Raw genomic sequence first — 13910 nt, forward strand, 5'->3', positions numbered from 1 at the left:
GATGGCCATTAGTCCTCGTTTGTGCAAGAGTGTGTAATCACAAGTATTATCCCCCTGTATAACTAAATACAGCCAGACACAATACAGGAAATAATCTTGAATCTGAAAACACTTTTTACTTTCAAGTCCTTAAAATGCTCAGCAGGGCAAAAATGGTCATTTCCAAGTAAGCAGCATGTTTAGCAGCTTGTGAAATACATTTGGTTTTATTTACTTAGGATGTTGCAATCTGAAGCAATTGTCTTTTTTCTTTTCAAGGGTGAAGCAGGCCCAATGGGACTCCCAGGGTTAGAAGGACTTACTGGAGAAAAGGTAGTATTTTAATAGTAGAGACATGTGGCAGATGGATTGCATTTACCCACTGACAATCATTCTTTTCCAAATCTTCTTTACAAATTTAAATCATAAAGGAAATGTTTCTGTAATGAAGTAAAATCCTAATATAAACTAAAGTTTTACAACAGCAGCAAGACCGAATATTTTAGGCAAATTGCTATCTGCTTACAGAAAAGTGTGCTGACAGCACCAAGCTCATTGGATGTGGCTGCTTGTGCTGGGGCAGTTTCACCGAATAAGGTGAAGGTAGAAGAAGAAGTTGCCATGCAACAACAAAAATGTTGGATGCTGTTTCTTGGATAATAACTGCTATTTCTTTTGGGCAACCTGCTTTGCACCACACTGGTGACCATGGCCCGTGAATCCAAATGGAATGTACTGTAAATTCAGATAGATCATTGTCTTTTAAGGGCAGGGGAAGAAAACACTATACTTGATTTTACATTTATTTTTATATTTATTCATTAAGTCATGGTTTAGTTAGCCATGATTTGTGAAAAAGGTTGGCTGGGTTCATAAAGCACCAGCCATAAATCATGGTTTCTAAACCACCCTAACTGAGGTCATACAACACGCTAAGACAAAGCATACAATTGCTTATTACAGGATGCAGACTCAACCTGTGTAAACCTTGTCCAATCTTTCCAAATCATCTCTTCATGTTGTCTGCGATAGTTATTGAGCAACTTGTTAGATCATTTTCTACCTGTTAATGAATAGCTTTGACTCAGAATGGTACATGCCAAAAACATGCACAAAAGCTGCTATTGTGTCTTCTCCTATGATCATTTCCCACCTCGCTGTCCTCTGGATGTCTTGAGACTATAATTGGTAAATTCTCCATTGTGGTCTGTTTGAATTATACATACGGGTATTTGTGCCTCCACAGCACCCTTTTCAGAAACCTCTGTGTCTTAAGAGAGAGTTTTGATGTTTCTTCCTCCAATTTTAAAACCACACTCAACTTCTTCCAATCCAGCTTCCCTTACTAATATATATCCAGCATATAGCTTGAATAAATAAGGGGAAAGTATATCGCCTTTGCCAACCTGGAGCCAGACTGTTTCACCATGTTCTGTCTGTACTGCAGTTTCCTGACCTGTATATAGATTTCTCATGAGGACAATGAGTTGTTCTGGGATTCCCATTTTTCTGAACACATTCTACAGCTTGACATGATCAGCACAATCAAAAGCCTTACTATAATCAATGAAGCATGTGTTCATAAATGTGTGTGTGTGTGTTTCTGTTTTCAATTTTGTGAAGCTGCCCAGAATTGTTTCTGGAATTGGATGGTCTAAAAGTTGGAAGGATGGATGCATCATTGACTATCTTTGTATGGATCTTTTTTTCTTTGCTACCAGAGGTTGCTCTGGCAGTTGAAAGAATTGAGAAGTGTTGTGGCAGTCAGGGTATATCTATGTATCTATAGCATCTATATGTCTACATCTATACGTCTACTTCTATATCTACACACACAGACATACACACCCTTTATATTTCACAGGACCAGGGTCCCATCAAAATTCTCCTAAGCACTGGACATTTCTGAGAAAGGCACTGCACAGCATTAATGCCCATATATGCACATTCCCAGATAACCACTAACAAACCATAGTTACAAGTAAGCAACCAGTTCATTCTTAGCCAGCATGGAAATACCAGATTAGGAAAAGCTGATAAGTGGTATAAAGGACACCCATGTTCACAGAAGTTGCCTCTTTACCTGCAGCTACAAGCCTATATCTGTATGAGGTGAATGTGAGTAACAAATCAGATAATTGATTTATTGTCAATTAATGAAGGGTTGCCTTTGGCAGGAGTGGCCCGGAGGGTAGAGGTTCTGTTACTACTGTAATGGACTCTTAACAGATATATTCCAGGAATAATCTGCATCCAACTGACTTCATTTTAGTAGCTCCTCTATTATGTCCTCTAGAGACCAAGTTGGCAGGAAACTGGAATTGTCTTAACTGTAATAGAAATAATAGTATAGGAAAAGAGAATGTGCTATCTGTGCAGTGAGGTTAACAAACTACTGAAAGGAGATTATATCAGAATTAACTGTACAATAAAATTTTTTGAATATCCTCATGTAGCTATTGTTATAACCACCGTCATTATCACTGGCTATAAGCTACCATGTTTTTCCAATCCTCCAGTGCTGTTAGTCCATTAGTCAGAAAACTTCATTTCTTTCCCTGTTGAATATGCCAAAATAATTGTGACATACTACTACATGTAAAAAGTTCATTCTTTGTCTTGAAGATCTTTTGGATAATTTAAGGTAAAGTGTCGTGTCCTGAGTAATGTATGTGAGTTGCCTTGTTCAGCTGTTCTCTGAATTCTGGCAGAATTTCTGCCAGAAACAAGAATTTAAATGAGAATCAAGCATACTAAGTAACAAGATGTTTGTTGGTCTTTATGATTGTGTCATGAGGCAGAAGGATCCAGATAGAACAATATGTGCTTGATCCTTTGATTTTAATAGGATAAAGACTATTTTAGATTGTGCTTATATATAGGAGGTCATACAGTGTATGAGAGGGATTGTTTCCCCAAATGCTGAGTGAATTCATTAAGCCTTCTTAGCAAACATTTGATTTTCTGAATAGACATATTTTTGGAAATACTGCAATGTAGTATGTCTTTTTTAGGGTGACCGGGGACCAGTAGGTCCTCCAGGAGTTCCAGGAATACCTGTAAGTATGCTCTTAACAATGAAGTTTCCGTATTGTGGAAAAGAATACTAATCACAATAATTAGAACAGTGGTAAAGTCTACTGGATGTGTATTATATAACAATGTGTACAGATAGTGGGAAATAGTATCTTGATGTGCCTTGAAACCCAGTCAAATACTATGCTGGATATTCAGAATCAAAATTGTGATACCTAATCACTAATCTTTTCTTATATACTCATTTCTTACTATAAATTACCCCCCAAGTTACCTGTCTTTTCTCACTATAAAGCTCCAAAAGAATTTGGAACTAAGCTACACCCAAACTATTTGCACTGTTGATACCAACCTTGACTTTTTCTTCTTACTCATGATCTCCATTCATGTTGAGAGATTGTTAAGCATTGATTGGAGGAAATTTCCTCTGGACAGCAAACCAATATTTTAAGGAGAATTGTTCCTGACTTGTTATATGCTAGATATTATTTCATGAGAATAAGACGATGAAAAAATGAGTCCACACCTGCATTCAGAATTAACAAATCTGTCCTGGAAGAATTGATCTTTTCTATCATTTTCTTGGTTCCATCTATAATCCACTTCACAATGTTGCTGCAGTGGGCACCTTCAGATGGGTTGGGCTACAACTCAGCCTTCTGACTTGTTGATGGGCTGCAGGAGGTTGTCTGGTGATGTGATGTTATCACTGGAAAGAGTGATACCAAAATCTTTACCCATTTTTCACTCAGCTTGGGAACATGTAAGGATAGGAATAGGAGCAGTTCAGCTTCCAGAGGTTTTATGCTCCCATTCCCACTCTGCTTTGAAGGTGGGGGAGTAGAAAACAGAAATGGGACAATTTTGCTGCCAGATTTGGCTTGGTCTTGGGATGATGGGGTTGGAGGAGTGACACATGCAGCCACTGACCCATGGCCTTCTCACCCCTGCTGTGTGGTAAAGGAAAATTAGAGTCCTCCTTTTATCATATATTTTTATAACTAGAGCTTTAATTTATGTCATCCATCTGTAAAGCTGTTTAGGGTACGGTTTGTATCTTTAGTGGATTTAACCACTACAAGGTATTTCAAATAATTCTAATAATTCTTTAAAAAAAAAAAAAAACCTGATGCTTATCTATTCAGAAGTAAGTCTCACTGAATTTAGGGTGACTAATTTGTAGTTCGTATACAGAGGAATGGAACCAAAAGCTTTTATAATTAAGGAAGAATTCATTGCTCAGGCAATATAAGTGTAAGATAGTATCATCTAATACATTCATTAAAACAGCTTTAATTATAGAGCAGACTAAATAATTGATTTTAAAAAGTGATTTTCTATTTCTTCATTTTCACAGGGAAAACATGGCACTCCAGGGCCACCAGGAATCCCTGGAGAACCTGTAAGAGCACTTAGATTTCAGCACTCCCATAATAGTATTAGTATTCTGGTTGCTTTCAAAGAAGCTTTACTAGAAGAGTTTCTTTATCGTTCCTTTAGGGTGAAAGAGGCCCTGTTGGAGATGTTGGCTTCCCAGGGCCAGAAGGGCCATCAGGAATACCAGTAAGTAATTCATAAGGGATTTTTGTATGACCTGAGTGGGATTCATCTAATGTTTCTTCTTAATCTAATTAGTTGATTAATGGTCAATTATTGGATGGTTGTTGTTATTATTGTTGGTCACACAGTCAACCAGATGTTTAGACTGGATTTGGCATTTTTATCCACCTATCAAGTCCTTCCCAAGGACCTGGGATAGGCAGATGTTGTTGTCTGATGGTGTTAAAGGTATCATCACAGGATGGAAGCTGTTCCAAGTAAAGCTGCCTTTTGCAATTGACTGATGGTGATTTTGTCAATGCTGATGGTCTTCAAGTGGTGCTCCAGATGTTTTGGGATTGCACCCAAGGCGCCTATTACTATTGGTACTACCTTTGCTTTCCTTTGCCACAGTTGCTCTATTTCTATTTGCAGGTCCTTGTATTTTGTGATTTTCTTCAGTTCTTTCTCTACTATTCTGCTGTCTCTAGGAATTACACTGTCCGCTATCCAGACTTTTTTGTCTTTCTTATCAACAATTGTCAAGTCTGGTGTGTTATGTGGCAGGTGCTTGTCTGAATTCTAAAGTCCCGGAGCACTTTAGCTTCTTCATTTTTTACTACTTTGTCTGTTTTGTGGTCCCACCAGCTCTTGCTTGCAGGCAAATGATATTTCTTGCAGATTTTCCAATGCACCATTGTTGCTACTTTGTCATGCTGTTATTTGTAGTCAGTCTGTGTGATCTTTTTGCAGCAGCTAACTAGATGGTCCACTGTTTCTTCAGCTTCCTTGCAGAGGCGGCATTTGCTGTCTGTTGCCGTCTTCTCAATTCTGGCTTTGTATGCATTTGTTCTTAAGGCTTGGTCTTGTGCAGCCAGAATTAGCCCCTCTATCTCCTTCTTCAACTTTCCTGCTGTTAGCCATTGCCAAGCCTTGTTTTTATCTGCTTAGCCTGCTCGTTTGTGTGTGTGTGTGTGTGTGTGTGTGTGTGTATGTGTGTGTACTGGCCATGTAATACTTTGCCTTGCCATGTCTGTTTTCTACTCTTCATGTGTTTTTCTTATAGGCCAGTATGGTCTCTTCAGTATTCATTAAGCCTTCATGGTATACTAGCTTCAGTGCATCTTCTTCACTGTCCTTCAGATATTCTTCTAATGCCCTTTTTTCTTCTTCAACTGTCTGGTGTACTTGCAATATTCCACGCTTACACGTACTCCTTGGTAAGTAGAGTCTGTCAACATCACTGCGTGGATGAAGGGCATGATTCATTGTCATTATTTTTCTGGTCTTCCTATCCAGGACTTCTAGTTCTGCTTGAGTTCAGTCCACTATTCCAGCTGTACAGGTGAAACTCGAAAAATTAGAATATCATGCAAATGTTCATTTATGTCAGTATGGCAACTCAAAAGGTGAAACCAATATATGAGATAGATGCATTACATGCAAAGCGAGATATGTCAAGCCTTACTTTGGTATAATTGTGATGATTATGGCGTACAGCTTATGAAAACCCCAAATTCACAATCTCAGAAAATTAGAATATTATATGACATCAATAACACAAGGATTGGAAATAGAACAATATCGGACCTCTGCAAAGTATAAGCATGCATATGTACTCAGTACTTGGTTTGGGCCCCTTTTGCAGCAATGACTGCCGCAATGAGGCGTGGCATGGATGCTATCAGCTTGTGGCACTGCTGAGGTGTTATACAGTGGGGCAAAAAAGTATTTAGTCAGCCACCAATTGTAGTTCTCCCACTTAAAAAGATGAGAGAGGCCTGTAATTTTCATCATAGGTATACCTCAACTATGAGAGACAAAATGGGGGAAAAAAATCCAGAAAATCACATTGTCTGATTTTTAAAGAATTTATTTGCAAATCATGGTGGAAAATAAGTATTTGGTCAATATCAAAAGTTTGTCTCAATACTTTGTTATATATCCTTTGTTGGCAATGACAGAGGTCAAACGTTTCCTGTAAGTCTTCACAAGGTTTTCACACACTGTTGCTGGTATTTTGGCCCATTCCTCCATGCAGATCTCCTCTAGAGCAGTGATGTTTTGGGGCTGTCGCTGGGCAACACGGACTTTCAACTCCCTCCAAAGGTTTTCCATGGGGTTGAGATCTGGAGACTGGCTAGGCCACTCCAGGACCCTGAAATGCTTCTTACGAAGCCACTCCTTCGTTGCCCGGGTGGTGTGTTTGGGATCATTGTCAAGCTGAAAGACCCAGCCACGTTTCATCTTCAATACCCTTGCCAATGGAAGGAGGTGTTCACTCAAAATCTCACGATACATGGCCCCATTCATTCTTTCCTTTACACGGATCAGTTGTCCTGGTCCCTTTGCAGAAAAACAGCCCCAAAGCATGATGTTTCCACCCCCATGCTTCACAGTAGGTATGGTGTTCTTTGGATGCAACTCAGCATTCTTTCTCCTCCAAACACGAGTTGAGACCAAAACATTCTACTTTGGTTTCATCTGACCATATGACATTCTCCCAATCTTCTTCTGGATCATCCAAATGCTCTCTAGCAAACTTCAGACGGGCCCAGACATGTACTGGCTTAAGCAGGGGGACACATCTGGCACTGCAGGATTTGAGTCCCTGGCGGCATAGTGTGTTACTGATGGTAGCCTTTGTTACTTTGGTCCCAGCTCTCTGCAGGTCATTCACTAGGTCCCCCCGTGTGGTTCTGGGATTTTTGCTCACCGTTCTTGTGATCATTTTGACCCCACGGGGTGAGATCTTCCATGGAGCCCCAAATCAAGGGAGATTATCAGTGGTCTTGTATGTATTCCATTTTCTAATTATTGCTCCCACAGTTGATTTCTTCACACCAAGCTGCTTGCCTATTGCAGATTCAGTCTTCCCAGCCTGGTGCAGGTCTACAGTTTTGTTTCTGGTGTCCTTCAACAGCTGTTTGGTCTTGGCCATAATGGAGTTTGGAGTGTGACTGTTTGAGGTTGTGGACAGGTGTCTTTTATACTGATAACAAGGTCAAACAGGTGCCATTACTACAGGTAATGAGTGGAGGACAGAGGAGCCTCTTAAAGAAATAGTTACAGGTCTGTGAGAGCCAGACATCTTGCTTGTTTGTAGGTGACCAAATACTTATTTTCCACCATGATTTGCAAATAAATTCTTTAAAAATCAGACAATGTGATTTTCTGGATTTTTTCCCCCCATTTTGTCTCTCATAGTTGAGGTATACCTATGATGAAAATTACAGGCCTCTCTCATCTTTTTAAGTGGGAGAACTTGCACAATTGGTGGCTGACTAAATACTTTTTTGCCCCACTGTAGAAGACCAGGATGCTTCAATAGCGGCCTTCAGCTCTGCTGCATTGTTCGGTCTCATGTCCCTCATCTTTCTCTTGGCAATGCCCCATAGATTCTCTATGGGGTTCAGGTCAGGCAAATTTGCTGGCCAATCAAGCACAGTAATCCCATGGTCATTGAACCAGGTTTTGGTACTTTTGGCAGTGTGGGCAGGTGCCAAGTCCTGCTGGAAAATGAAGTCAGCATCCCCATAAAGCTCGTCTGTGGAAGGAAGCATGAAGTGCTCCAAAATCTCCTGGTAGACGGCTGCGTTGACCCTGGACTTAATGAAGCACAGTGGACCAACACCAGCAGATGACATGGCTCCCCAAATCAACACAGACTGTGGAAACTTCACACTGGACTTCAAGCATCGTGCATTGTGTGCCTCTCCATTCTTCCTCCAGACTCTGGGTCCTTGGTTCCCAAATGAGATGCAAAAGTTGCTCTCATCAGAAAAGAGGAGCACTGGGCAACAGACCAGTTCTTTTTTTCTGTAGCCCAGGTAAGACGCTTCTGACGTTGTTTGTTGTTCAGGAGCGGCTTGACAAGAGGAATACGACATTTGAAGCCCATGTCCAGGATCCGTCTGTGTGTGGTGGCTCTTGATGCACTAACTCCAGCCTCAGTCCACTCCTTGTGAAAGTCCCCGACACTTTTGAATGGCCTTTTCCTGACAATCCTCTCCAGGCTGCGGTCATCTCTGCTGCTTGTGCACCTTTTTCTACCACACTTTTCCCTTCCACATAACCTTCTATTGACGTGCTTTGATACAGCACTTTGGGAACTTCTTTTGCAATTACCTTTTGGGGCTTTCCCTCCTTATGGAGGGTGTCAATGATGGTTTTCTGCACAACTGTCAGGTCAGCAGTCTTTCCCATGCTTGTGATTCCTACTGAACCAGCCTGAGAGACCATTTAAAGGCTCAGGAACCCTTTGCAGGTGTTATGGATTCATTAGCTGATTAGAGTGGGACACTTTGAGCCTAGAATATTGAACCTTTTCACACTATTCTAATTTTCTGAGATTGTGAATTTGGGGTTTTCATAAGCTGTATGCCATAATCATCATGATTATACCAAAGTAAGGCTTGACATATCTCGCTTTGCATGTAATGCGTCTATCTCATATATTGGTTTCACCTTTTGAGTTGCCATACTGGCATAAATGAACATTTGCACGATATTCTAATTTTTCGAGTTTCACCTGTATATCTAATGACTGGAATTGCCCAGGTGTTAATCACCTTGATGGTATTTCCTCCCCTGAGTTTTAAGATCTTCTTCACTCTCATGAAGTATCACTACTAACCTTCTTCTTGACTTCAGTGTGCTTGAAGTTATCAGCCTGGAGGATGCTCAGGTATTTGTAGTGATCTTCTTCATCCAGACTCTTGATGTTATTTCCATAGGGTATTTTGATTCCTTCAATTTTCATTATTTTTCCCCTGTTGATGTTAAGGGCAGCACAGTTGTCCAGTTCAAACTCCATTGGAATATCATGGCTGTATATTCGGACAGTGATGAGCAGTGATTCTATTTCAGATGGTGTTTTTCCATACATTTTCAGATCATCCATGTAAAGGAGGTGGGATAGCCTGGCAGATGTTTTTGATGTTTGATAGCCATGGCCTGATTTGTTCAGTATTGTTGACAGATGGAATGACAAACAGTAGTAGTGAGTTTCCTTGAAAGATTCCTCTCTCGATATTAACCTCTCCCAGACTGTCACCATTGACCAGCATCTGTGTCTTTTATTGTGCCATTGATCTTTACACAAGGCTTCTGATGTTTCTGCTGACTCCTGTTATTTCTAGGCACTTGATTATCCAATCATGTGGCAGGGAGTCTAATGCCTTCTTGTAATCAATCCAAGCTACATCCAGGTTGGTCTTCCTTCTCTTGCAGTTTTCCAAAATCATGTTGTCAATTAGGAGCTGATCTTTTGTTCCTCTGCTGTTTGGGCGGTTTCCTTTCTGCTCAGGGGGAAAGAACTTGTTTTCAACTAGATGCTATTAGACTGCATCAACTACAACACCAGTTAGCAATTTGAAAGTTGTTGATAAGCAGGTAATTGGCCTGTAGTTGCCTGGTGCTGCCCCTCTTGCTGGATCTTTCATTATCAGGTAGGTTTTGCCAGACGTTAAGTAATCTTCAGTTTCACGTCTTTGCAGTATGTTGTTAAGCTGCTTGGCAATGAGTGGGTGCAGATCAGTCAGATGTTTCAACCAAAAACCATGCAGTTCATCTTCACCTGGTGCCGACCAATTCTTGATCTTCCTTGCCCTTTTCTCCACCATTTCTGCTGTTACTACAAGTTCTTTCATTTCAGCTTCATTTTTATTCTTATCTACCTCCTTTATCCAAGCTGCTTTCTTGTTGTATTTCTTTGGGTTGTCCCATAACCACCCCCAGAACTGCACTGTTTCTTCTTTGTCAGGTATTGATTGGTTCATTGCAGTCTCACCATAGATAGATTGGTAGAAACGTTTCTGATTCAACTGAAATTGGAGATTCTGCCTATAGTGTGCAATTGGCTATGGCTGTTATTTGCTGCTTTACTATTTCCAGTGCTTCTTTGATCTTCCTTGTTTCTAGGTGATATTTCTTGATCAGGTATTATTTGGTCATCTTGTTCTTCAGCTTCTTTTCTTTCATCTGTTCTAGGTTGCTTGCATCTGATTTTAGCATGCTGATCTTATTTTCCAACCTGATCTTCCATTTTGGTGGTGCACTGTTTGGCTTTTTTTCTTGTTTGTTGATTTTGCATCCAAGGTATTCAATTGTAACTGCAGCTGTGCTGTACATTAGTTGGTTTGTTTCTTGCAGTGAGTTGGTGCTTATATTTGATATTACAGTATTGACATCTTATAATACTTGTTCTAGCTGTTTGTAACAAACTTCAATGTAGGCAACCTTGTTCTGTTCTTTTTGTGCTGTTCTAGATGCTCAGTTATTCTTTGTTTCAGTTTCTTTTGTTTTTTTAGTTAGAGGACTTTGTTCTTTCTGAGGAGAAGGCAGAGGAGAGAGTGCCTGGTTTGGGAATTAAAACAATTCAGTAGCTATGCTAGCTTCCTCTACTGCTGACTCCCCCTGGTTTGCCTCTATAAGACTGAGCTAGCAAGGCTTCAATTTCTTCACCCTGGGTAGACCTTTGCAGTTCTTCCAATCCTACTTCTGTGAATAGTTTATTTCATATTATAAACTGACGATCCGATAGCCTCTGTTCTGTTATTTCTGATTCTGGATGTTGCTCTTTCCAGAACTGGTGCATTCTTTTCAGATATCCTCTTCTTGTTGGACCCGATTTGTAATAGCAGATCATTATTTCTTTGTTTTCAGTCTTCATATATTTGCAACTGGTAAACAACTTTTCTTCCAGTAGTCCTGCAGCTGCTGGCCCTGGTTGCCCAGCCAACAGTCCTGAGTCCTATAGCGCACTTGTCACCAGATGTCCAGGAACTAGAACAGATAGTGCTGTCCTTGTTGACCCGGGTGACAATCAATCTGGTATAGGTTTCTGTAATTATGTCTCACTGTGTTGTTTATGGGAGAGACACTCTTCGTCTGGCTCCTCTGATGAGACCTGTCCAGTGTGGTTGAACCTCTGGCATAGCTCTCATCCTTCTCGGAGCACATAAGCCCCACAACCACATCAAGGTAGTACCTCACTGGGGGTTGTTGTTGTTATTATTACTATTATTAAATTCCTGCAATGCTGCTCGACCAAAATTATTGTTTCCCCCTCCTCTTCTGCAGGTCCCCAAAATGAAGCAGCTAAAATTTGGTTGCAAACCATTAGATAACAATGCTATGATTTTCCAGTGATTCGGGAAGGGAAGCAATAAAGCTGTGTTTACCCCTCTAGCAGTTAAACATGACTATAAAGGAAACTGACCTCCTAATAATAAATGTACATATGCTGACCTACCTGGTATGTAGTAATGAGTAATTGTATTACATTATTAACGACTAAACAACAACAACAACAATTTTAGAAGTTATGTTTACTGATAATTTACAGGCATCGAATGCTACTCTGAGGCCAGCAGCCAGGTAGAACCCCTTTGTGTTATGTGGCTGAAAAAGGCCTTGAGCCCTTTGGAGCCTGAGTAAGACTTGGAGCAACTGCCAACTGTCTCTAATCATGGCTGGTGCGGGTCTTCCGGCTGTGTGGCCGTGTTCTGGAAGTTTTGTTTCCTAACATTTCGTCAGCATCTGTGACCGGCATCCTCAGAGGGCAGGAGCACAGACAGGAGCAGTTCTCTCTGTGCCCAGCCCAGAAGACCCGTACCAGCCATCGTGTTCTGGCCGTGAAAGCCTTCGACAATACATTGTCTCTAATCACTTTGTCAGTTGAGTTTTGCATATATTTTTCTGAAGGCTTTATGCTTATGTTCTGTCCTATCTTAAGATATAAATAGCAAAAGTCAGGTATTATGGTAATATTAGAATCTTTTTTTTCCCCCTAGGGCTTAAATGGGAAAGATGGATTGCCTGGTCCTCAGGTAGGAAAACTGTTTATGTATACAGAATATAATTCTGCTTTTGGCCTTTGTCAACAAGAATATATATTTTAGCAATGCCTTCCATTTTTTGTAGGGTTTAATGGGTAAACCTGGTGATAGAGGCCCCAAAGGAGAACGTGTAAGTTACTTTTCCAATTATCATAATATTTTTCTAGCTTACTTGTAACTTACATGCATACTTGCAAGGTATAAATGCATATAAACTGAAGTATTATAGCTTGTAGCAAATATTAATGCATTAGAAATCAAACAAATTAAAACTGCAGGTTATTTAGAAGTCTCAATGAATTCACTCCAAGTTTGTGACTGAAGTGGCCTGAACTGGATGCAGTATTCTAAGTTGAGTCTGACCAAGGCAAAGTAGAGTGAGACAATTACTTCCCATGATCTGAACTCGATATTCCTATTAATGCATCCCCAAATAATATCTGATGTTTAGCAGCTGCAACACAACTTGCGATCTATTAGAAAATCCATATCCTTTTCACATTTATTACTGTCAAGCCAGATCTCCCCCCTCATATATTTGTTCCCACATTTGTTCCTATTAAATCTCATACTGTTTATTTCAGCTTCCTGTTCAAGACTATCTAGATCTTGAATCTTCTCTTTCTCTTTGAAAGAAGAGCTACTCCTCCTAGTTTTATGTAATCTGTACATTTGATTCTTATCTCCTCTATTCATTCATCCAGTCATTGATAAAAAACACTGAACACCAAGGGGTACAAATGGTAGAGCCCTCTGGCACTCCATTCAGTCCAGGACGAAGTGAAGCCATTTATTAGTACTCTCTGGATAAAGTCATGCAGCCAGTTATGAAACCATTTAATGATTGTAGCATCTACCCCATGTTTTTCCATTTTATTAATGGACTAAGGACATCAGGAGCTTTGCCAAGAGAGGCGTCTGAGTAAAAGAGGAAAGCAGAATGTTTTTTTCTGCTGTATTCCCCATCATATTCTATCCAAAATTCAGAAGATAAAACGGATCAGAAGGATCTGCTTTAAGCTTTTGCTGTATTTAAAAAAAAACTGTAGTTGGAAGAATAGCACTACATGTGGATCTCACCCTCTTTGCGTCATGCACTTCAGCCTTCTGTGTTCTTATATTTTCTTTCTTTTGCAGTGCTAAAACATCACAGCTGTTACGAAAACAGAAACTATGGGATTTTCTTGTGGTTTTGTTTTCAGTTAAGGCATTCCAGTTTTCTTGCTCTTCTCTGTGTGATTCTTTTACATGTTGTTCTATAGTATAAAGATATATTCTTCAGTAGGACTGTTAAGCACTTGCCCACATAGCACCTGCGGCTACTTCTTTTCCTAGAATTGTGTGGCTACCCAGTGCATTCCTAAGAAAAAAATGTGTTTAAAAAGGTGCAGGCAGGTGCTTTGTGAGTACCCTTGTGAGCTCTACCGCATGCTTTTTGCTTTGACATCCAAAGGACTGCACCACCCTACTTGCTTTAACTTTTTCATTTTCAAGAGATCTAGGATAATGAAAGCT

The 13910-nt window shown here is 40.2% G+C and overlaps 1 protein-coding gene across 1 annotated transcript in view; it reads left to right on the forward strand.

Annotated features, from left to right (window-relative positions):
* The window catches only part of COL19A1 (collagen type XIX alpha 1 chain), a 219644-nt gene that overhangs the window by 184053 nt on the left and 21681 nt on the right, over nt 1-13910 (forward strand). Inside the window, exons 37-42 of the mRNA XM_088137595.1 lie at nt 259-312; nt 2994-3038; nt 4373-4417; nt 4516-4578; nt 12351-12386; nt 12481-12525. Coding sequence (XP_087993721.1) covers nt 259-312; nt 2994-3038; nt 4373-4417; nt 4516-4578; nt 12351-12386; nt 12481-12525 — 288 coding nt within the window. The remainder of the gene's footprint in view (nt 1-258; nt 313-2993; nt 3039-4372; nt 4418-4515; nt 4579-12350; nt 12387-12480; nt 12526-13910) is intronic.

The sequence above is a fragment of the Python bivittatus genome, unplaced genomic scaffold (genome assembly GCF_059951505.1).
Source record: "Python bivittatus isolate LINGU-HERP-01145 unplaced genomic scaffold, Pbiv_v1 ctg000020_np1212, whole genome shotgun sequence".
Classification (NCBI taxonomy): Eukaryota; Metazoa; Chordata; class Lepidosauria; order Squamata; family Pythonidae; genus Python; species Python bivittatus.